The sequence below is a fragment of the Myotis davidii genome, unplaced genomic scaffold (genome assembly GCF_000327345.1).
Source record: "Myotis davidii unplaced genomic scaffold, ASM32734v1 scaffold271, whole genome shotgun sequence".
Lineage (NCBI taxonomy): Eukaryota > Metazoa > Chordata > Mammalia > Chiroptera > Vespertilionidae > Myotis > Myotis davidii.
In genome coordinates, this window is record NW_006284839.1 from 2,695,113 (window position 1) to 2,721,019 (window position 25,907).

Consider the following 25,907-nt stretch of genomic DNA (forward strand, 5'->3'; position numbering starts at 1 on the left):
GATGCAGTGGGAGCCATCCTTAGCCGAGGCTTGCCCCTGGGCAGGTGGCATTTCCTTAATGCCCCCATGCTGGTTATCCACCTGTGGAATGTGTGGGCAAATGCTGGGCAAAGGTCAGGTGTTAACCCATCTGCTCTTCTAAATTATGTATTTTTTTTTTAAATGAAAACACAGGTTATTCAGCTCAGAGACAAACCTGGGCATAATGCCCTGGGGAAGTTTGCTCCCCAGAAGGGCCTGGAATATGCAGTAGTTAAGATGGAAGCCAGGTGGTGTGGAAGCACCTTGCAGAATAGCTCCATCCGTGTGGTCATGCGAATTTAGGTGAGAAGGGACACTCCAGGGGCAGGTACATTCCTGGGCTGCTTAGACTGCTCTTGGGCTCTCCTGGGAGGTGGTGCCATGGGGCTGGAGAGCTTGATGGGTCGCTGCATTCTATGCTCGATCTTGGACACCAGCCATAATGGTGCAGTTTGAGGAGCAGCCAGAAATGTTGGGGGGAAATCAACCCAATTTTAAGGACTACGTAAAGAATAAGAATAAGATTCATGGTGTCATTTAAAATCCGTCTATCACACAGTGGAGGTTGGAAGTGGATGGCTGGAATCAATGCGGGTTCTTGGCTGAAGTGGCTGTTGCCACAGATGGGAAGTAGGGGAGTAGGGAGGGAATTCGGTTGTTCAGATATTTATTTAGTGCCTATGTATCAGGTACTAAGTCAGGTCCTATATAGAGGGGAGTGTGTGTGTGTGTGTGTGTGTGTGTGTGTGTGTGTGTGTGTGAGAGAGAGAGAGAGAGAGAGAGACTGTACCAAGGTTTTTACAAACTTTCTGATTTAAACACTGACAAGGTCCTGTATTGGCGGACTTGTTATCTTGTGATGCAAACGAGGACCAGAGGCTCCAAGAGATCCTGAGACCTTGAGCATCAGAGAAAAAACAACATATTTAGTATGTGATACAGGGGCTATTAATAGATCTCTTAAAAGTCCTTTGTGATGAATTTTAAGATAATGAATTTCAGGGGGGGGGTAGATGGTTATATTTCCTGAGATGGTTGGCAACATAATGAGATAGTTTCATGTGACAGATAATGTATAAAATTCTATACTGTTTTACATCATCTATTTAACAGGACTTGTCTTGGCGAGAATGTAATTAATCTCTTTCTTTGTGGAATTGGATTGTACCTGTCAGGAACTACATTTTCTAAACTCTTGCTTGAAGTTACAGAATAAAAACAATTATTATACAATGACCTTTCTTCTAAGGGCAGACCTGGTTGGGAAAATTCACGATGAAGCATCATGGCATAACGGAAAGCGAGAGGGGAAATAAGAGAAAACTCAGGGTGAGGTGAGCTAGTGGATGCTCCAAAGTCATGATTATTGCAGCAGATGACAAGGAGAGGCAAACATGTACCACTCAAATGATGGGGTCAAGAAAATACTGATTAAATGTTAACGTCCAGTGAAAATCCAGGCTATTTCCCATAGTATTATGGGGGTGGATACATAGTCTAAAAACCCATCTAATGCAAAATAATAGAGATGCTGTCTAAAATTTAAACACTGTAAATCATTTTAATTGCATGACTGATCTGGCAAGAAAGTAAGAGGAACCTGCTCACTTAAACTGGAGAGAAAGCAAGCAGTCAGAGAGGTGAACCAGTGTGGAAGCTGGTGGCCGCCCTAGAGGATGGCTGCTGATATCTGGTGACCTAGCATCCTGGCTATAAAGGCTGTATTTGGGAGGCGGGAGCAAGCAATTCAAGGGTTTTATATTTGGGGCATAAAGTTGAAACTGTCACCCAAATCTAGGACCCCTTTCTAGGGTGGGGAACTTGCAGATGAGTTAGCAGGGAAATCTGCCTTCTTAACGCTAACACTGGGGCGTGCAAAGTATCCCTTGAGAATATTTAACCATAAGCAGGCATTGAGGGGGTTTTGAGGTTGGGTTCATATTACTCCTGAGACCCAGGGAAAGCAAAGCAAACCAACCAAACCACAATTTGGTTTAAAATGAGCCTAGATGGACAGTGCTGCCTGGCCTTGGAAGCTGATACAAATAGTCTATGGAGAAACACACCCTTGATACAGGCCCAAGAGAATATCCACAGTTAAAGTTCTGGTAAGCCTGGGTTCACAGTCACCAAATCATAAAACTGTTTAGGAAACCAGGCACGGCTGTCGTATAAGACTCCCTCCACATTCTGTGTGGAGTAGGGTTCGGTATCTGAAAGAGGGGCCGTACACAAATGAGAGAGAAATGACACGAGATAATTTTGAAATATTGGGGACCAGGCGGGAAAGTCCTGAAGGACTTCCACCGATGCTCAGGCCGCTCCAATCTTTTATTGATCCGGAGTAGCCCTTAGGGCAGCCTTGGGCAAACTACGGCCCGCGGGCTGGATTCGGCCCGTTTGAAATGAATAAAACAAATTTCCAGGAATAGACAGAGTATCTGATTAGCTCATTAGTAGATGATTTCCAGGAATGGGCAGAGTATCTGATCAACAATAATCAACAAGGATCTACACAAGTATCTAAGGAATTAAGTGAACTAAGGTGGGGATGATGCTTCAACTATCATTACCTAAATTAACTGGGTGGTTCCTAGATTAACTGGGTGGTGCACAGTCCTAACCTTTGCTAGGACTTCAAAGGTTACTAGCTTTTGGGGGTCTCTGTCTAAACTCAGCTAGTGAAGACAATGAATGGACTCCAGCACACGGCTAGCAAAAACTATACACAGCCCCATGGATCTACAGGCTTTAGATAGAATTCTGAAATACTGAACATAAGATACCCATGTTGACTGTGTTTAAAGAAATAAAAGATGGAATCAAAAGTAGGAGCAAGGAACAAAAGTGTTCAAAAATAACCAGGCAGATTTGTGGGAAGGATCTAAAAGGGTTCTGGGATGGGCGTTCGATGATAGTAGAAGCCTCAAATGAAGTCTTGAGGAGCCTTAGGGACATGGCATGGGGCAAGGGTGTCTTGTTTTGGAGGATCCTGGTTGAGTCTAATTGGCCCTTTAAGGGCATTGTCATCGCTTTTTCAGAGTGACTTTTCTTTGGAAGGATACAGGCCATCTCATTTTCTGAGACACAGGAAAGGTGATGGGGCGTGGCTCTAGGGGACTCATTGAGCAAGGAAGTTGGGAATTCCAAAGACTTTTTTTTAATTAAAAATATTTTTATTGATTTTAGAGAGGAAGGGAGAGGGAGAGAGAGAAACATCAATGATGGGAGAGAATCATCAATCGACTGCCCCCTGCATGCCTCCCACTGGGGATCAAGGCCACAAACCTGGGCATGTGCCCTGACCGGGAATTGAACCATGACCTCCCTGGTTCATAGGTCGATGCTCAACCACTGAGCCACACCTGCTTGGCTCCAAAGACTTTTTGAGAGATACAGCTTTATCGTTGCCACCATACCACCACCTCCATTATCATTATCATCATCATTTTCATCGTCATCATCATCTCCATTAACACTTACTGTGCTTCATGCATTGTCGTGAGCACATAGTATGGATCATTTAACCTTATTAAACAAGATTTTACTTGGTTTAACCTTCTCGTTATACATGCTATCATTCACCCTATGTTACAAATGAGGTAATGAGTTTCTAGGGAGGCTAAATGGCTTACTCAAGCTCTGAGTAGCAATTGGGTGTGAACCCAGTCAGCCTGACTTGCCAGCTCACATTCTGGAACTGTGGTGGCTCTGAAAGTTGCTCAGTGCCCTCTTGGAGAAGCATCCCAGCCAGTGTGGTTTCCTGAGGAGTCTGGGCATCGGGTACATTGTTTCTTGTCCATGACCATGGAATTGGAGATGCTGTGGACGCAGCTAGGGCAGGAACCCCTTCCCCTCCCCTCTGCCCCAGGATGAGGGATGGCGCATGCTTGCCTGTATTTGTGAAGTCCCATTAATGACAGGAATCATCTTCCCAACGGGGCTGAGGTCTATGCCTGGCCTGGAGTACAGCCTGATGCAACCCAAGAAGAGGAAGGAGTGAGAAAGCCAAAGTCTGCAGCCAAAGGAGAAGGTACTCAGAGCGAGGAGCAGGCTGGGAGAGGAGGGTCTGAGTGAGGGCCAGATTACGGCTGGACTGCTGCCTGCACTCACCGAAGACACAGACACAGACACAGTTATGCCGGGAACAACGTAGTGGTCAAAGAACAGCAGAGAGAGGGCTTTCCCACCTAACAGCTGTTTTTTGGTGCAGAAGACCTTGCACAAACGATGTTGATCCCTCTTCCTCTGTCTGCTCTGACTCTTCTCTCTTCTGGCACTCTGCTCCAAAGGGTTGGAAGGAGGGAGAGAGCTGACCTGTGCTGAAATTCTTTCTTAAAATCTGCAAGAGGCACACACATTTCCTCAGGGAATACACATGGAGCCTATGCAAGAAAACAGCAGCATGAGGTGGTGAATTTAAATCCTCCCTCCCACTGGCCCTTCACCAGTGTTCACAGCCAGAATCAGGCCAGCTACTCTCTCTCTTTCGAGTGGCTGATCCCCCAGGGCAGCACACTGTGTAGAGAGTTAGGGGTGCCTGGTCTCCTCTCTGATGGGCGGTATGATGCCTGCTGAGAGGACACCAGGAACAAGGCACAAAGCCTAGGTCAGGGTGCCTGAGGCTTGAGGGAGAATGTTTCAAAGATTGGACAGATATTGGAATCAAAACTTGAGTTTGAAAATCGAGTTCAGAATTGAGTCAGGAGAGGCAGGTAGAAGATGACCACATGGACAATGGATGTCCAGGTGTGGAGCCGTGTGTGGATCGTGGAGGAAACAGGAAAGCCCAATGCCAGGGCCAGTGGGTGTGGACAGGTGGGAAGTGCAGAGGCAGAGAGCGAGGATCCAGGGTATGTTGCTGTGTGAGACCCCAGTTCAGTTAAAGGAGCCATGTTTGAGCAGCGAAACAGTGAGACTTTCTTCCAATTTATTACAGTCTCTGTTTTAGGGTTATCAAGAGCCTCAGCATGTCCAGTGGTCTACCCAGTCAGCTGAAGTGGCTGGCGTGGGGAGAGTCATTGTCCTTATCCTTTGAGATCTGTGCTTCAGCTAGTTAGAGCCAAGCTCAGGGGAAATGGAGGAGGAAAAGACAGTAGGGAATTGTACCCTTGGAAATGTCCTTAAAGGAATTTTCAACCTTGACTGAAGAGCAAGAGATGAAAAGGCATGTGTGATTTGAGGTGGTGTGTGGGGAGGTGACATTGTTACTTGTTGACACCAATTGCGTTCTCTTGTACTGATTCTGTCAGCATCTCTCTTCCCATAAGACATAGGGATTCAGGACCCAAATCCTGTTTCTCACAATTGTGGTATAACTCCCTGTGCACAACCACTAGTTGCCTCACCAAACGCATTCTTTCATTTTTCTTTCTTAATGAGGTTTTAGGATGGCAAAGCTTCCGGTGGAAATGTTTGCCTCCCGGCCTCTTTTGGTCCTGTGGTGGTCAGATTACATTGTCCTGGTGAATGAGACTAAGGTGAAAGTTCTTTCCAGGCAGCTCCTGGAAAAGTCCTTAAAGTGGACAGATTTGGTTGGCTTGATCTTTTGCCTTTTGGCCTTTTCTCCTGCCTCCTTGCCTGGAACATGGATGGCCCGCATCCTCTTCTAGGAACCATCGCAAGGCCACTGAAGGTCTGTTAAGAATGGCGATTTAGAAGGGGAGGGCTCCCTAATGGTTGTAGAGGCACTGTACCTGTTTGGGAATTCTGACCTCCCGGGGAAAACAAATTAGTATTTGGTTAAGTCACTTTGGTAAGGCCATTTATATTCTGCCAGAAGCATTCCTGTCGGGTACACCCTCACTTACTCTATAAAATAATAATTGTCCTTATTTGGCAGGCCATAGGGAATTCTGGCCAGACCTCAGCTAAACTACACCCTTAAATAATTGGATTTTCTTTCCTTTATGTCTCTTGCATGGATGGCTATTATTCAGATTAATAACACTGAGGCTGTGCAACTTCGGAAATCATCAAAGAAGATTCTATTATAGTCAGTAGACTTTTCTTATGTAAATTAAAATCTACCTAGTATATTTTAGAACGTTTTTTTCCACAATAAAAAACAATAACTTTAGAATTCAATTTAAAAAAAAATCTTATTCCCTAAATATTCTGGTTAATCAGCATTTTTTTAACCATAAAATTTAATTTAATTCTGCTTATGTGTTGCTTTTAAAATTAAAAAACAAAGTTATTTTCTTTGAACCAATGTAAAGTGTAAAGTGTGAAGTTTATAAAATTACTTATATGACTAAATCAAATTTAGGTCATCAGTCTAAGAGAAAGAAAAAGTAGTTAAGCTTCACACCTTTTCTAAGGTTAATAGAATTTATCCAGTTAATTAAAGGATATAAAGATTTCCAACTTTCTGCTTTTTTAGGTAAATATCCTGAACCAGAGCTGACCAGCTTACATATGTGTGAGTGTGTATTTGAATTAAAGCATTTGAAAATAAATGTTAATGTAAAGAGAAAGTAGAATGAGCAATGTCCATCCAACAGATCTGAGTAATGCTAAGAAATAAGTTAGCCAGACCTTTATAATTAAAATACTCATCAATTTAAGATTTTTAAAGGCATGAAATAACCAAAGGAACATATTAGAAGGAATTAAGAACAGGTAGAAGCTGTTGTCCCAAATTCTCAGGTCCAGTGTGGTAGCCAGTGGCCTCAGGTGACTGCTGTGTAGTTGAAATGTCGTTAGTGAGAATTGTGCTGTCTGTGTAAAATATACATTAGAATTCAAGGACGTTATACAGGGAAAAGATTATAGAATATCTTGTTAAAATTCTTATATTGGTTATATACGGAAATTATAATATTTAGGATGTATGAGTTAATATGTTATTAAAATTAAGTTCAACTGTTTATTTTTACCTTTTTTAAAATTACACACTTTAAATTACATATGTGTCTCACATATTCCTTTTGGATAGTGCTGGTCTAAAACAAGTAATTGAAACAGACTCAGAAAGAAAGGGGAAAGCTAATGAATAGAGACCATTGTTCTTGTAAATGAGGAAAAAGGATTCTTGAAAAATCTGCTTCCTAGAATGCTGCCGCCCCAGGGAGCATTACCAAATGTAAGTCAGGCCAGGACTCTTCCCTGCTCTGCCCTCCAAGGCGTCTCATCTCACCTAGAGTAAAACCCAGGGCTGCACAAGGGCCTGCCAGGCGCCCCAAGGTTTGGTTCCTGACCGCGTTGCAAATCTGTTCCTTGCATTTCTCCTCACTCATCAGTGTGCTAGCCACTCTGGCCCTTTGGCTGGTTTGAACGTGCCCATGTGCCGCTTTCAGGGCCTTGCATGTAGGACTCGCTTTCTCTGGACCCTCATGTGGCTCACTCTCTCACTTTTCTCTGGACTCTGCTCAGATTGGCCTCATCTTGCCCTCCTTACTTTCTGTCCCTGTACCCGTTTTAATTCATCTGCACAGCACCTTACACTGCTGCCTGCAAAACCGCGTATCATTTGTCGCCCTGCTTTCATCACCATTATATCTTCATTGTTTAGAAAAGTAGTAGAACATAGTAGGCCCTCAATAAATATTTTTAAAACGTAAGAATGAATGAAAATATTTAAGTGAAGCAACCAAAATAGGAAAAAAAAAGAATTTGGGAAGAAAAACACCAAAATATTAATAAGCTATATCCCTGAGCGATGAGAGTATGAGTGATTTTAATTTATTTCTGCTACCTACCCAAGTGCATCCCCTCTTCTTCCTTGTTAACAGAACCTTACTTCATTCAGGCACTCCTTCTGCTACACACGGTCATGTTTCACTGACTCACTCATGGATGCCTCATATTTCTGTGATTGGTTTAGGAGTAGGTATGTGATGTATCGCTTGCTGGTGAGCTGTGAACAGAGGCTGCCAAGAGGGCCAGCTGGGAAAGGCTTTATTGCTTAAAAAAGATATGCTGATAAAGAAACAGTTTGTCAGAGCTCTACGGGATGTAGTTTATGTGAGATACTTGAAATGTCCATGGAGCTGCTAAGTCTGAACATTGAGGATGGCAGAGTGAAATAAAAATGGAAGGAGACCAGTCCCAGATGATGTTGTTGGGCAGACAAATGAACTCTCTCAGAGCTGTCCTACTTTGTGACTTCCTGTTTGGGGAGATGATAAATAATTCTCATTGCCAAGGCCATTTTGAGCTGGGCTTTCTGAATTTTTCCCCCAGATAATGTAACTGATACTATGTTATAACAAAATTCAGGTGAAACAGCCTCCAAATTATAAATCCGTTGGACAAAAGTACAGAAGCCATAATAAGCGATACTATTATAGAATAGTATTTCCCAAAGGAATAGGCTAGGGACACAATTAGCACAAAATGAATGCTTGGTGCTTAAGGGAAGAACAACTCCAAAAAAGAAGAAATACCTTGATTTATCAATGTAATTATATGAACTTGAATTATAAGTATAACACAGAAAAGTAGAAAAACTACTTCCCTTTTCGTGTAGTCTGTGCTGATTCAGACGTATTTGGAGTCCTGAATTCAATTCCATAGTCACATTATAAGATTACCCATAGATTCTATTGGAAACAGGGAAGATTCCGGGAACAATTATTATTTTTGCTGCCCATAATTGTCTGGTGACCCGATTTTCATCTGGGAAACTGTCTCTACCCTATTCTTACTCCATGTGTTTTGGATGGAGAGGATGTCACCCTAGTCCGGGGTATCGGGTAGAAAGGTCATTTTCCCCCTGGCCTGTGTGATTGTTCAGGATGGGTGTGTGAACCAATCAGAGCCAATAAAATGCAATAAGACTTTTTTTCTGGGTCTGTTGAAAGAGAGAAAACACGTTTGAATCGATTGAACTTTGCAAAATATCTCTGGAGATGTAGGCAGCTTTATTACCCTACACCGAACTTGATAATGAAGCCATGTTGATGAATATAGAGTTGAGAGTTGGAGGGAACCTAGATTCTGATGACATTCTGAGCCCCCGGATCAAAGCATTCCTGAAGTGTAACCTCAGTTTTTTTATTCACATGATATTACATTTGCCTTTTTGCTTACTCTTATTTGAGCTCAGGCGTGTGTCATCTCCAAAGGAAATGACCTGATTGAATAGAAGATGTGAAATGATCATAAATGTCAATGGAAATAGTTGTCATATGTTAGTGGAAAGGAATCTATACAAAAGCACATTTGTATTTGATATAATGTAGAACTTTTAAATATTTGGTGTTAGAGGAGTTCACTGAGATGTGACCACCACTTGACCCGAGGGCTGGACCCCAGTAATCAGAGACTCCCACCCCCACCCTTGTCTTTAAAATGTGTGCTCTGTTTGTCTTCCCCACTCCCAGAAACTGCTCCAAGGACATAGTCTTGAGATAATATGGTGATGAGACTGTCTGTGTGATTAAACCCAGTTAAGAACTCCTGTGTGGGTAACTGAACCCAGTTAAGGCCTCTGTATAAACTTTTTAGATTCTGGCAGGTGGGTGTGGAAATCAACTCATCTTGCTGGCACCCAAGACCAGCCCTGTGAGTAAGTTCCCTTGCTTATTAAACTCATCACCTATCTATTGTTAGTGGGCTGCCTTTTTCTTCCCTCTCTCCCTGCTTCCTGAGTATGGGGCGATTTCAGATTACACCCGGGAAGCTCCCGAGGAGGTTGCCTCGGGACTCTCAGCAGTGTCGCTGGTCGCTTCAAGCAGCTCTGACTTTTCTGTCAGTGTATGAGTTTAACCAAAAGCAGAGGATGCTCTAAATGGGAATTTCTATATTGAATTAGAATCAGGGCTTCTAAGTTTTTTCAACTACACTTTCTTTAAAAAAATTTAATTAGTTTACTTTTTACAGTACAATGGTTAGACATTTATGTGACTTACAAAGTAATTCCCCCCAGTGAGTCTAGTACCCACCTGGTACCATACAGAGCCATTACAATAGTATTGACTGTAGTCCCTATGCTGTTTTTTACATCCCTCATGACTATTTTGTAACTGCCAATTTGTACTTTTTAGCACCTTCACCTTTTCACCCAATCTGGCAACCATCAGTTTGTTCTCTGTATCTGTGGGTTTGTTTCTGTTTTGTTTGTTCATTTATTTTGTTTTTTAGATTCCACATATAAGTAAAATTATATGGTATTTGTCTTTGTCTGTCTGACTTATTTCACTTAGCATAATACTGTCTAAGTCCATCCATGTTGCAAATATGCATCCCTATGTTCATTGCAGCATTATTTACAAAAGCCAAGGTATTATCAATGAATAAAATAAAAAATATCCTTTATAGACTGAAATGAAAAAGAGATTAAAAGAGAAAAGAAATGAAAAGAAAAAGAAAATATCATCCAAGAAGATAACTTTCAGAGTAAATTAAAATATAAAACAATTTTTTAAAAGGCTTTTTAGTAGGTATTAGAAATCGTTATATGTATTAAAAAATCAATATTTTGGAAGACATTGCAGTTGAACGCTGATGACAAAATTACCATTCTAATTAAATAACCTCCTAAATTCAGACAGCACTAAAACAAATTCATAAAAAGAAAACCCCATATCATAGCACCATAATTTTTATTCTTATCTACTTAATACTTTAAAAAAGTTCGGCATCAGGTATTTGGCTGGTTATTTATTCTCTTCTTTCATTCTAATCCTTTATTCTCATATCTTTTCAATATTTTTCTTAAAAAATGGCACTATTCTACTAGTTTGAAATAACATGCAGTAGTAGTAGCCTATGTAGGCCATTAGTTATAGAGTCCATTGGCTTAGATGTCTTCCTTTTCTTCTAGGAAACCCAACATGTAACCATGAGAGTTGGAGATTATTCTTCTCTTCCTTCCCCTTTAGCCGTTAAAAAACCACCACAACCGGGTCAGTGTGGCTCAGTGGTTGAGTGTCGACCCATGAACCAGGAGGGCACATGCCCGGGCTGTGGGCTAGATCCCTAGTAGGAGGCATGCATGAGGCAGCTGATTGATGATTCTTTCTCATCATTGCTATTCCTCCCTCTCCCTTCTTCTCTCTGAAATCAATAAAAAACATAAAATAAAGAAAAACACCACCACTTGAGTCCAGAGGCTACTTCTGTTCTCCCCTTTTTATATATCTATATTAAAGCAAAACTCTTCCAGAATTAAAAATTATAGCTGATAAAACTTACTTTCTACCTGTATGGGGGAAAATTTATATTCCTTTTATACATGTGTCTACTCAGAAACTCAATCTGCTCTCTGTAAGTTTAATGAAAAATGGCATATATTTTTTCCTTTAATCCCACAATGACTATGCTAAAAGAACAAGAAGAACAAAAATAATTCTGCCTCATGTTTTCATAGCATTTGAATAATACTAGCTAACATTTACTGAGCACACAGCATGCCAGGCTTATATGCAGCATTGGATTCAGTCTTTATAACCCTATATGGTAGGTATCATCACTGTTTTACAAATGAGAAAATTAAGGATCCGAGAGGTTAACTTACTCTCTCAATATCAAAACTGGGTTTCAAACATGGGTTTTCCTGACTCCAGGGCCTCCTCTTAACCAGTACACACTTTTCTACTTAATCATTTACAAAACACGTCCACAGACATGCTCTAGTATAATCCTATTTTTCCATGTATTTTGAGGATATATTGTTAAGTGAAAAACACAATGTGCAAAGTAGTGTATATAGTATGTTGTGTTATGTGTAAGAAGTGGGAGATAAGAACATTTATTCCCATTTTCTTACATTTGTATGAAGAAAAGCTGGAAGAGTACCCACAATTCTAATAAAAGTGATACATTTAAGTAGTGGGGGTAAGGAGGATGAAAACAATTTGAAGACTTGTCAATATATACCTTATTATATTTTAAAATTTGAAGTATGTGAACATATTGCGTATTCAATGAATTAAATTCACGTTACAAAATTTAAAAAGATAAATGATCAACCTGGATGCATGAAGAGAATGGAATAGGAAGGAGAAGATTAGATGTGGAGGGCCAATTTAGAGGCTATTGCGGAAATCCGTGGAGGGATAATGATTCTAGAGTGGTGGCAATGGAGACACGTGGATAGGTTTTAGAGACACTGAAGAGGTGAAATGGAGAGGGCTGGGTTTATACTGGGAGGGGACTGATGAATGAGAAGGAAGAGTCAAAAGATGAGTCCACGTTTCTGGCCACACCTGTAGAGGAATTTACTGAGCTGGGGGAAGAGGAGGAGGCTCAGTCTGTGGAAATGATGATATGTTTGGACTTGTTGAGATGGTGCCAGGCCCACAGAGAGTGTTTAATGAAAGTCTGTTGAATGAACGAGTGAATAAAATGCTTTAGCGATATCAGAGTGGAGATGTGAAGAAGGCAGGTGGATTTTTGGTCTGGAGCCCATGGAGAAGTATCGGCTGGGAATTCAAATTTTGGGATTATCAGCCAACAGAGGTTTCTGAAGCACTGGTAATGGGTGAAAACAACTAGGGAATATAGAGCTAGGAGAAGAGTGGGGTTGGGACCCAGCCTGGAGGAATTCCAAAACATAAAGGCCACATAGTGGAGGATAAGGTAGCAAAGAAGACTGGGCAACAGAGGACAGAGGGGTTGAAAACCTGGGAGAGTGCAGTGATACTGAACCAAGGAAAAAGTTTCAAAAAGGAGGTGGTGAGTGCAGAGCTATCAAGTATGAAGATGGAGAAATGTCTGCCGAAGCTAGAGCGGTCGTCAGTGATCCCAGCAAAATCTGTCTCAGGCCTCCGGGGGTGGACAGTGGCTTGCAGTGGATTGAGGACCACTTATTTCAGAGAATGCCTCCCCGTCTTCTCAGTCATCTGGCTTGAAAACTGATGAGCTCCTTCATCTCCTCCGTTGTCTTTGTCCTTTCCTCTCATCCTTGCTAAACCATTTCCAAGTTATGTCCATTCTGTTTCTATAGTACCTGTTGCTCCTGTCATCTTTTCTCCACGCATACTGTCACTTCATTAATTCAGGTCCAGACAGCTCTCATGCCAGTAAATTCCACAAACACCTACTCTGTGCTGCTCTGCTCTGCTGTGTGTAGGGCATTACCCCCTTTTCTTACTGCCTTTCTCAGATGCTTTGTATCACAGCCCTGTTCCTCTCTTATTGAATCAACTCAAGTTGCGGCCTTATTTGCCATTTCCTTCCTGTAAACTGGGGTTCTGAAGGCAGGAAGTCAGCTCTGTGTTTTGAGTATCTGTCAGGTAGTGGGTTGAGTGAAAGCCTACATCCATGTTCTCATGAGATAGGCATTCTTTCCCCCTTTCTTACATGCAAGGCAGCGAAAACTCGGGGAGGCTGTGTTTTTCAGAGTACTTTAGCTGGTAAAAAGGATGGAGCTGGAATTCAGACCTAACCTGCCTGATGCAGACTTAAAGTTGTTTTCATTTTATCTTGATGTTGAATATCGTCTAGCCACAGTGTGGAGGTGGTACTTCTCTGTGCAGCCTGAGATAAAGAAATGTGGGAAACCATGCCACAGATGATTAGAGTGAAGAAGTGAAGAACGATTCAAAAAAGGCTGGGTAGTCTTTTTCAGAGAGAAGATAAGTCAGGAATTAGCAGAAATGAGAGAAAAACAACAGATGATTTGAATTAGCTAAAATAGAGGTGGCCTTGCCCTGACTGGTTTGGCTCAGTGAATAAAGCGTTGGCCTGCGGACTGAGGGGTCCCGGGTTCGATTCTGGTCAAGGGCATGTACCTTGGTTGCGGGCACATCCCTGGTGGGAGGTGTGCGGGAGGCAGCTGATCGATGTTTCTCTTTCATCAATGTTTCTAGCTCTCTATCCCTCTCCCTTCCTCTCTGTAAAAAAAATCAATAAAATATATTAAATAAATAAATAAATAAAATAGAGGTGGCCTTTTAGAGTTAGTTGCTTGGAATGATGGGGTGGAAGCCAGATTATTGGGAGAAGCAGAAGGAAGTAGGTGGGTAGTAAATCAAAGCAGCTGAGGTAGACGATGTGTTTAATAAATTTGGGGTGAAAAGGGATGAGTACTATGGAGGACTGAATGGACCATAGTCGTCCCTTGATATCCGAGGGGGATTAGTTTCAGAACCCAAGGGATACCAAAATCCACGGATGCTCAAGTCCGTTATATAAAATGGCATATTATTTGTGTATAACCGATGCAATCCTCCTATACTTTGTCACCTTTAGATTACTTATAATACCTAATACAATGTAAATGCTATGTAAATAGTTGTTATACTGTATTTTTTAGGGAATAATGACGGGGAAAGGTCTGTACATGTTCAGTACGGACACAGCCATCACAGGCCTCACTAATAGTACACATAAGCAACAACTACCTTTTTTAGAATATTATTTTTGATCCTCAGTTGGTTGAGGGCTGTCAGTATAATATGTACACACAGTATACACGTATGCATCCGTCCATCCATTTATATCTGTAGGTGGAACAGAATAAAAGTTAGAAAGAGAGAGACAAAGAAAGAGAGAGGAAGAGAAAAAAATTGAGAAGTCACTGCCTAGAGGTAGGAAGAAGCATAGGCCCAAAGCCAGTGCTCTTTCATATGCCATTGCAGGGGGAAGTTGGGGTTCCAGAAAGGAAACTTATGCTTGAGATAGTGGGGATCTTAAACCTGAAGACACAAGCCAATTTCAAGTTTTAAGAGAAGCTCAAGCCCAAACACTTGTTCTGGAAGGTAGAGATGAAAGGGCTTTGAGGTCATGATCACAATGCAGACCTGTATTGCAGCTTGCTCCCAACCCCAGTCTCTGCTCGCTGCTCCCCTCCCCTGCTTTCTTTTTCTTCATTGCACTTATAATTATCTGGCTTGTTTTCAAACTTCGGGTTATAATCCATTATTGGGTCATGAAATCAATGTAGTGTATTAAGACCAGCATTTAAAAAAATCTGAAGTAGGCCCTGGCTGGTATGGCTCAGCTGATTGGGCATCGGTCAGTGCACCAAGAGCTTGCTGGTTCTATTCCAGATCAGGGGTGCCAGGTTGCCAGATTGCCAGCTCAATCCCTGATAGGGGGCATGCAGGAAACAGTATAGAGATGCTTCACTCTCATATTGATGTTTCCCTCTCCCTTGCTCTCTCCAAAAAATTAGAATAAATATTTTTTAAAATCTGAAGTATAACAGCGTCCAATAGAAGAGAGTGAATTGCAAGTTATAATGGTAAGTATGGTATTGTGAAACTTTTATTTCAATCTCATATATAAATATATGCATATCTATATTCTTATACCTACATATATGTACACACATATATGTATGCCTTCATTTCTTATTTATATACATACATACAAGCATTTGTACTGAGTGACTATGGAAATATATTTTTTATTATGAGAAATAGTCATTCTTATTGTCAGAAAGTTTTGCAAAACCCTTTTGTATATTATGCATTTTAAAAAAAATCTTCAACTTAAGACATGAAAACCATGCTCATTTCGTTTGCATTTAGCACAGTCCTAGGAAACAGAACTGGTATCTGAGATAATGTAGACATGAATCATGATGATTTTGGTAGGCCAAACTGGAAGCTCATTATTAAGATGAAATATATCAAGTATAAGTCAAGTCCTTGTACAAACAGTGTAAAATCTTTGAAACTGAATGAGGAGGGCTGCTCTGACAGCAGTATGTGGGATAAAGAACTACAGCAAGCAATCCTAAATACAAAGCCGTAGGTCTCCACACCTTCTCAAAAGAAAATCATGGATGGTGGCCCAGGACTCTGTAAGTTTCCAAAGCTTCTTGGTGATTCCTATAATCTGACAGCTTTGGGAGCCACCGAATGAGGCTGGAGATTCACCCACTGTGAGGGAGGTGGTCTCATGAGGGAGGTATTTTAATGTGCATTTTTGAAGTCTAACACGCCAAACACCACTGTATTTCAGAACAATTCTACCCAATTTCTTTTACCCCCTAAATTATTATTATATAGCAACAAAATTCAAGAGAAGTCATTTAATTAAGAACCATTTCCTATCATTTCTATGCAGTCAGAATGGAAGATAGGCAGCAGAGGTAATTTGCTCTCTAATCCCTCTCTCTATAGATTATAACTCCCTAATACTCTTTTCCTTCCAAACCCCTACTTTAATGGAACTCCTAATGTGAGTTACATACATTCCTCAATTATATAATACTTTGGTATATAATACCTTTGTCTGTGAGATTTACTGTATTTTAGCATTTGTATGCATTTTAAAGTTAAATTCTTAAGGCTTGATAGACACCCCACTTTCTAATTAACAGTGAGCATAAAATGTTAGTGTGGCAAATATTAACCATGCATAGTAGGGAATATTCATAATCAGTGTAGGTTGCCTCCCCCACCTCTCCCTCAAAGGTAAGATTTATGCTATACAAAACTTGGGAGAATGAATGTATAATTTGGACATCACTTCCCTGAATACCAGTATTACTTTATACTAGTATAGTAATTATGGGATTTTAAATGCTGTGAGTTCTGTTCCCTTTGTGTGAATTTATGAATGTAATAAAACACTTTCAGAAAGCTGATCAAAGAAAACAATCTACTATTTAATTATTATCAGCTTTTTACAGATTTTGTGAACCAGATAATCTCTGTTGCCAAAATCACTTAAGTGACTTAGGAATCACAGAATCCTCTTAAATCTTTTATTTTGTTTTTAGAATTAAGGTGGCGTTACTATTATTATTTTGATACTTTATATGCTCATTGTAAAGAAAATATGCTATTATAAAGTACAAAGAAACATTTTTAAAGTATTCAAATCTCTACAACTCAGATAAAATTGCTGTTAATATTTTGGTAGATATTCTTCTAGACATCTCATGATATTGCCCCCCTCTCAGACAAACACCTAGTTTTGCATAAAAAGATTAACATATGAAACTATTATTTGTATTTTTTGTGGTAGACATTGTTTCCTATCCACTTTTTTGTTGTTTTCATATCAATAAATAGATATGTAGACCATAGATTACATGCCATACATATATATGAAGTCTCACAACTGGGTAGCAACTGAGGTAAAAATAAAACTGGCTTATTTTTCTCCTTATTCAAAAATAAATCCCAAACTATTAGACAGAGAAATTAAGAAAATAATCCCATTTAAAATTTCATCAAAAAGAATAAAATACCTAGGACTAAATTTAACCAAGGAAATAAAATACCTATACTCTGAAAACTATAAGACATTGATTAAAGAAATTGAAGAAGAGATAAATAAATGGACTTGAAGAATTAAGATTGTTAAAATGTCTATACTACCCAAAGCAATCTACAGATTTAATGCAATTCCTATTAAAATATTAATGGCTGCCCTAACCGGTTTGGCTCAGTGGATAGAGCGTCGGCCTGTGGACTGAAAGGTCCCAGGTTCGATTCTGGTCAAGGGCATGTACCTTGGTTGCGGGCACATCCCCAGTAGGAGGTGTGCAGGAAGGAGGCAGCTGATTGATGTTTCTCTCTCATCGATGTTTCTGACTCTCTATCCCTTCCTCTCTGTAAAAAATCAATAAAATATATTTTAAAACATTAATGGCATTTTTCACAGAGCTAGAGCAAATAATTCTAAAATTGAATGAAACTACAAAGACCCCAAATAGTCACAGCAATTTTAAAAAGAAGAATCAAGTTGAAGGAATCATCCTCCCTGATTTCAAACTATGCTACAAAGTGACAGTAATCAAAACAATATGGTACTGGCACCAAAACAGACACACAGATAGAAACAGAATGGAGAGCCCAGAAATAAACCCACACTTATATGGTCAATTAATCTACGACAAAGAGGATAAGACTATACAATGGGGAAAAGACAGTCTCTTCAGTAAATGGTGTTGGGAAAACTGGACAGATAAATGCAAAAAAATAAATAAATAAACCTAGACTACTTTCTTTCTTCTTTTTTTTTAAAAAAATATTTTATTGATTTTTTTACAGAGAAGAAGGGAGAGGGATAGAGTGTTAAAACATCGATGAGAGAGAAACATCGATCAGCTGCCTCCTGCACACCTCCTACTGGGGATGTGCCCATAGCCAAGATACATGCTCTTGACCGGAATCGAACCTGGGACCTTTCAGTCCACAGGCTGACACTCTAGCCACTGAGCAAAACCGGTTAGGGCTTCTTTCTTTCAACAGATAGAAAAATAAACTCAAAATGTATTAAAGACTTAAATATAAGACCTGAAACCATAAAACCTCTAGAAGAAAACATAGGCAGTAAACTCTTTGACATCAGTCTTAGCAGTATTTTTTGGCTATATCTCCTTAGGCAAAGGCAACAAAAGCAAAAATAAACAAATGGGACTACATCAAACTAAAAAGTTTTTGCACAGTGAAGGAAACCATCAACAGGACAAAAAGGCAAAAACTGAAGGCAGAAGATATTTGCAAATGATATCTAATCAGAGGTTAATATCCATAATATATAAAGAAGTCATATAAAAAAAATAATAAAGAACTCATACAACTCAATATCAAAAAATAATCCTATTGCCCAAGCTGGTTTGGCTCAGTGGATAGAGCTCAGCTTGTGGATTGAAGAGTCCTGGGTTTGATTCCCGGTCAGGCCACATGCCCAGGTTGCAGGCTCAATCCCCAGTGTGGGGTGTGCAGGAGGCAGCCGTAGTCAATGATTCTCTCTCATTATTGATGTTTCTATCTCTCTCTCTCCCTCTCCCATTCTGAAATCAATAAAAAGTAATAACCCCATTAATAAATGGGCAAAAGAACTGAATAGACATTTCTCCAAAGAAGACATACAGATGGCCAACAGACAAATGAAAAGATGCTCAACATCACTAATCATCATGAAAATGCAAATCCAAACCACAATGAGCTATCATCTCACAATAGTCAAAATGGCTATTGTCAAAAAAGACAATAAATAATAAGCATTGGCAAGGAAGTAAAGAAAAGTCAACCCTCATGCACTTTTGGTGGGATTATAAACTAGCGTAGCCACTAGTGACAGGAAACAGTATGGTGATTCCTCAAAAAATTAAAAATAGAACTACCATATGAAACAAGAATTGCACTTTTGGGTATTTATCTGAAAAACAAAACAAAACAATAATTTGAAAAGACATATGCTCTCCTATGTTTCTCTCAGAATTGCCTGCAACAGCCAAGTTACGTATGTATAAATATACATATGTGTGTGTGTGTGTGTGTGTGTGTATACATACAGTTGTGAGATTTCATGAATATACAGTCTTTTACTACTAATTCAATGACTCATCCTATATAATAAAAGGCTAATCAGCAAATTGACCAAACAGTGGAACAACTGGTTGCTATGACATGCACTGACCACCAGGGGGGCAGATGCTCAATGCAGGAGCTGCCCCCTGGTGGTCAGTGTGCTTCCACAGGGGGAGCTCTACTCAGCCAGAAGCTGGACTCAAGGCTGGTGAGCATAGCAGCAGTGGTGGCAGCACTAAGGACCCCTCAGGGGATGTCTGTTTGCTGGCTTAGGCCTAGCTTCTAGTCTTCTTACAATAAACTAGAGGCCTGGTGCACGAAATTCATGCACTGGGTGAGTGGGGGTTTTCCCTCAGCCCAGCCTGCACCCTCTCCAATCTAGGACCCCTCGGGGGATGTCCGACTGCCAGTTTAGGCCCGATCCCACAGGAGATCTCACAATCCAGGACTGCTGGCTCCCAACCGTTTGCCTGTCTGCATGCCTGATTGCCCCCAACTGCACTCCTCTGCCGGCCCAGTCACCCGCAATTGCCCTTCCCTGCTGGCCTGGTCACCCCTAACTCCCCTCCCCTGCCAGCTTGGTCATCCCTAACTGCCCTTCCCTGCTGGCCCGGTTGCCCCTAACTACCCTCCCCTGCTGGCCTGGTCGCCTCTAACTGCCCTCCTCTCCTGGCCTGATCGCCCACAACTGCCCTCCCCTGTCGGCCATCTTGTGGCTGTGGGCGCTGCCATCTTTGAGGGCATGGCAGTCAATTAGCATATTCCCTCCTTATTGGCTGTGGGTGCCACCATCTTTGAGGGTGTGGCAGTCAATTAGCATATTCTCTCCTTATTGGCTGTGGGCGCCACCATCTTAGCAGCCTGCTTCTCAGTCGTTTGGCTGTCCCTCACTAACCCCCCTGCCAGCCTGGTTGCCACACGCAGCCTGCTGTTCAGTCATTTGGTCGTCCCTCACTACCCCCCCTGCCGGCCTGGTCACCCCACACAGCCTGTTCGGTTGTCCGTTTAATTATGATGGTTGCTTAGGCTTTTATATATATAGACTAGAGGCCCGGTGCACAAAAATTTGTGCACTCGGGGGAAGGGGGGGTCCCTCAGCCTGGCCTGTGCCCTCTCGCAGTCTGGGACCCCTCGGGAGATAACAACCTGCTGGCTTAGGCCTGCTCCCAGGTGGCAGAGGGCAGGCCCAATCCCTAGGTGTAGCCCCTGGTCAGGCTCAGAGCAGGGCCAATTGGGGAGTTGGGGTGCCGCCCCCTGTCATGCACAGAGCAGGGCAGATTGGGAGGTTGCAATGCCACCCTCAGTCACGCTCAGGGTAGGGCCGACTGGGGGGGTGGGGCACCGCCCCCTGTCACACTCAAGGCAGGGTCGATGGGGAGGTTGCAGCGCCACCCCCTGTCACGCACAGAGCAGGGCCCATCAGGGGGTTGGGGAGCTCCCCCCTGTCATGCACAGTGCAGGGCTGATCAGGGGGTTGAGGAGCTCCCCCCTGTCACTCACAGAGTAGGGTGGATCAGGGGGTTGGGGCGCCGCTCTCTATCACCCACTCTCATACTCAGGGCAGGGCCAATGGGGAGGTTATGGCTCTATCCCATCAGACACCGAGCAGGGCCCATGGGGGGCGAGGGGGTTGGGGCCCCGCCCCCTGTCACACAGAGCTGCAGGGCGATCAGGGGGTTTGGGCGCTGCCCCCTGTCACGCTGATCCCGGTGCCGGGAGGCATATTACCCTTTTACTATATAGGGTAGAGGCCTGGTGCACAGGTGGGGGCCGGCTGGTTTGCCCTGAAGGGTGTCCTGGATCAGGGTGGGGGTCCCCACAGGGGTGCCTGGCCAGTCTGGGTGAGGGGCTGAGGGCTGTTTTCAGGCTGGGACTGAAGCTCCCAACCGCTCCTTTTTTTCTTTCTTTTTTTTACTCTGGGCCAGCTTTAGCTCTGAGGCCTCGGCTTTTCAAAACAGGTTTCTGGCCTTTGTTTACCGTCTGTATTCGATACAATGTTGCAGTCCGGCTGGCTGAAGCCCGGCTGGGAATGTTGGAGTCCTCTGTCACTGAAGCAAGCAAGCCTCCCTGTTCGCATCAGCTGCCTGGCTGCTGGCTGCCATCTTGGCTGCCAGTTAATTTGCATATCTTGCTGATTAGCCAATGGGAAGGGTAGCGGTCGTACGCCAATTACCATGTTTCTCTTTTATTAGTGTAGATTTCCTTATATATTTGAATCTATTTCTGGGATCTATCCCGTCCTATTGATCTATCTGTCTGTTTTTGAATAATTTTTATTGCGATTTTATTTCTGTGGCTTTTACTATTTATAGAATAAATATTCTTTCATTTTAATTCATTTTCAGGTTTTCTATTTTTTCATATTTACTTGATCAACTTAAAAATAATTTGGTCAAGTTAACAAAAGCCCTGCTTTTCAACCAAGTTGTATAATTTTAGATTCATTGAGAGGAAATTGGCACTTTTATAATACTGGGTTTTCTTATTTTTAAAAAGTCGTCCCTCCCCCCCCCATTCAAGCATTCTCTCAGGTTTTTTGGTAGCATTTTATGTTTGCTTATTTAGACCATGGCCATTTTGATAGATTTTGCTGTGAATGGAATGATTTTATTCTATAATATTTGTAAATTGTTAATTAAAAAACTACTGATTTTTGTTTATTTCCAGACAATTTAATGAACACTTTTTTTTAAATCATCTTTTGGTTGATTTTAGCTTTCAAAAGTCTCACCAAGTGGTACCCAGGAAGCAAATGAAGTAAATATAACTTCCTTACTGTAGGGCATGACTTGAGACCATTAGAGAGTGGGGCATAAAATAGGAGAGTTTATGGAATTTAATTTGTACATTTAGGAAAGACCAAATATGGGCCAATCTTACATCATTGAAGTGTAATATGTCAGACTAAGTATATTAGAATGAATAAGCATGCTGTCCTTGTTAGATTATTTAATATTCTTAGATGTCTTTGGTACTCAAAGAATCTCTCAGGGTTAATTAACTTTGTGAATTCTGTATCATTTATGTGAACTGCAGAAAGGCTGGATTTAATTAAGTCTTGTAGATACTGGTTCCTGTTTGAGTAAGTGAAGGATGGAAAGGAAAACTGGAGTTACCAGGTTGTGATTTCTAGGCTTGCTCATTTTTTTTTTTTGATATAACCTCACAAATGAAATATAACAATTTCTTGTTGTGCTTAATCCTACTTCCTCTTTCCAAAATGCGCCTAACTTCCCACCATCCCAACCCCCTAGGTAAGTAGGTGAAAGATGGTCTGGTCGGATAATGCCATCTTGTGGCTACCTGGGGAACTGTATGAATTAATCTCTTCCTGGTGAACCTCCAGTCTGGGTTGGTACCCTGGAAGCCAGATTCAGGCTTGGGAACAAGCAGTTTTTGCCTGAAGCAACAGGCAAAGAGAGAAGATAATATAAGTCTACATCCTGACAAAGGCTGCCTTATGGAAGCTGGGAAATAAGGAAGGAGCCAGAAAGGCTATATCCCCAGGAGTTGATAGACAGCAAGGACCGGGTTCAAAGAGAGACGTCCGTAAAGGTGTTCCATCTGGAGAGAGAGAGCTTCAGAACCAAAGCAAAGAAAGGGAGCCTTTTCTTTTTCTTCTCCCTTACTGGACTGTCTGCATTCAGTCTTTGGGTAGAGATCAGCTTAATCGTGGATTTCCAGTCATTTCTAACACCTTTCTTCAGGGGTTTCCTCATTTACTCTTTTTTAAAAAAAAAAATATTTTCTTAAAATTTTCTCCATTGTTTAAAACTCAGGTCATATCAGATAATTCCACAAAAGGCAGTCTACTTCACATCTTCCTTCTTTTGCTCTCTCTTTCCCCTTTCCCTTTTCCCCTTCCTTTTCAGCTCTTATTCTCGAACTCCAGGAAAACCTCTCCCTTTCCCATCATTCTATTTGAGAGCCAAAACATAATCTCAATTATAGCTGATAAACCTAGGGATAATGCTTGTGGGTCAGCTTTACCAAGGAAAAGGGGAGGCAGAGGTTGTGAAATGAAGAACAGATGCTACTAACACCTGGATCCTTGGAAGGGATGAGGCGTTTCTTCAACATCACCACCAGGCTCAGTCCTCCCGTTCAACCCTCCATGGTTTCCCCACATGCTATGGGCCTGCTTTCAAGATTTTATTCACTGCTGTATTCCCGACCTTTAAAATAGCACCTGGCATATAGAAGGAGCTCTATGAATATTTATCGAAGGAATGGATAAGCCAGTCTGTTTCATTTCTTTTTACTATATATTTCAATTTTGCCCTGTAAGTGTTGCAATGATGCTCATTTTCATTCTGAGAGGATGATTTTTGACTTTTGTAGGAGAGTTTAAACTTATGTAACGTGAGGATATTTCTAGCACAAATATAATTATTTTTAAAATTTCAACCTACCAACTGACAGACATTCCGAAAATAACCTGTTGGGGGACTCTCTGTGCCTTTCGTTTTCATGTTTCGAGAGTGTATCTTCTATATACATAAATGAAGTGAAAAAGCAAACCAGCAAAATGACCAGCTTTCAGCTGTCTTGACTTCTTAAGTGCTCTTTGCATCTTTCCCAAAATAGAAGCCAAGACTGTTAAATACAGTGGAGAAAACAAATCCAGAAAGATAAACATGATTAAGCATTTGGCAGATGTCTCACTGTGTATGTTTTCTGTTTGCTGATAAATCCTTGATAACAGAGACAGATACATATATTTATTCTCTGGGTAGAATTAAGCCCAGAAAAAAAAAAGGTTGGGTTTACCTAATATTTTTCAGAATTGTGCTCTTTCTCATGAGCCTTCTCAAGAGAGGAGAGATGAGGCAGGCTGTTTTTATTTTATAGATTGTTCTTCTGACATTACTCTTATGTGAGAATTTTCTGGAGTTAGAAGAGTGATCACTTGCTACTTTGCATCCCCAAACCTTAGGATTTTATAGAGATCTCACACATCTCTGTAATCTTAAAAAGAATTTCTTTCGCTACAGTGCAAAGGAGCAGTTAAAATGAGTTAAAAGCTAGCCTGAAATAAGACAGCCGAGCAGTGGGTGTAAAACATCAGAGTGTGGTAGACCTTGCTTAATTCGTGAGGATGTGTCACAACATCCTACATCAGGCTTGACATTTTGTTCCTGGCAGATTTTGGTGGGAGTGGTCATGGCGGGGAGGGTGGATGTTTAACTTTCAGTTCATTGACTACATGGAGGACAAGAAGCTACAAGATATGAAAGGAGCATGGAGTAGCAAACACAGGCAGAGGGCTCTTAGACTGAATCTTGGCAGTGCCTGTTGCTAATGTGTGGCCTGGAATGAAATAGGTAACATCGCTAACATCTCAGAGCCTTAGTTTACCTTTCTGTAAAATGGGAATAATGATGCCTATCTGGAAGGGCCGTGGTGAGGAATGGAGCTGCTAGGTCTAAGGCGTAGCATCTCTAGCTCATGGTAGTTCCTAGTCCAGGACATGTGGTCACTGTGGTCACACGGTCTCTCTCCGCTTCTTTCCTAGGTACCTCGGGATCACGAGGCCGCTCACGTACCCTGTGCGGCAGAATGGGAAATGCATGGCCAAGATGATCCTCTCCGTCTGGCTTCTCTCCGCCTCCATCACGTTACCCCCGCTCTTCGGATGGGCACAGAACGTCAACGACGACAAGGTGTGCCTGATCAGCCAGGATTTCGGCTACACGATTTACTCCACCGCGGTGGCGTTCTACATCCCCATGTCGGTCATGCTCTTCATGTACTACCAGATCTACAAGGCCGCCCGCAAGAGCGCCGCAAAACACAAGTTCCCCGGCTTCCCGCGCCACCCGGAGCCCGACAGCATCATCTCCCTGAACGGCATGGTGAAGCTGCAGAAGGAGGTGGAGGAGTGCGCCAACCTTTCGAGACTCCTCAAACACGAGAGGAAAAACATCTCCATCTTTAAGAGGGAGCAGAAAGCAGCCACCACCCTGGGGATCATCGTCGGGGCCTTCACCGTGTGCTGGCTGCCCTTCTTCCTCCTCTCGACCGCCAGGCCCTTCATCTGCGGCACCTCCTGCAGCTGCATCCCGCTGTGGGTGGAGAGGACCTTTCTCTGGCTGGGCTATGCAAACTCTCTCATTAACCCTTTTATATATGCCTTCTTCAACCGGGACCTGCGGACCACCTACCGCAGCCTGCTCCAGTGCCAGTATCGGAATATCAACCGCAAACTCTCGGCCGCGGGCATGCACGAGGCCCTGAAGCTGGCGGAGAGGCCCGACAGAGGCGAGTTTGTGCTGTAAGGTCATTTATCACTATTTTCCTTTGTCTCCCAGCCCTTTTATGGAGCTTCTTTATATATATACTAGTGGCCTGGCGCATGAAATCTGTGCACATTAAAAGGGAATTAATTAGAGGAAATATTTTAATATTGCTATTTGCCCTTTCTCTATAATAGAAGTGTCAGAGATGAAAGAAAATTAGTAAAATGTATATGAAAATCTTCCTCCTGTCAGAGTCTGGGGTATGCCGCGGGACCCAGAATCAAGTCCCTGCCCACCCATGTGCACCTCGAAATCGCGTGAGACTTGCCCTGATCGGTTTGGCTCAGTGGATAGTGTCAGCCTGGGGACTCAAGGGTCCCAGGTTCGATTCCGGTCAAGGGCATGTACCTTGGTTGGGGGCACATCCCCAGTAGGGGGTGTGCAGGAGGCAGCTGATCGATGTTTCTAACTCTCTATC

At 42.1% G+C, this 25,907-nt stretch overlaps 1 protein-coding gene across 2 annotated transcripts in view; it reads left to right on the forward strand.

The window, feature by feature from the left end:
• The window catches only part of HTR7 (5-hydroxytryptamine receptor 7), an 80,396-nt gene that overhangs the window by 40,145 nt on the left and 14,344 nt on the right, over nt 1-25,907 (forward strand). Inside the window, exon 2 of one of the 2 annotated variants that reach the window (XM_006755102.2) lies at nt 24,706-25,469. In XM_006755102.2, the coding sequence (XP_006755165.1) occupies nt 24,706-25,468 (763 nt within the window). In that variant the 3' untranslated portion in view covers nt 25,469. The remainder of the gene's footprint in view (nt 1-24,705; nt 25,470-25,907) is intronic. The other variant, XM_006755101.2, reaches the window with a different exon arrangement.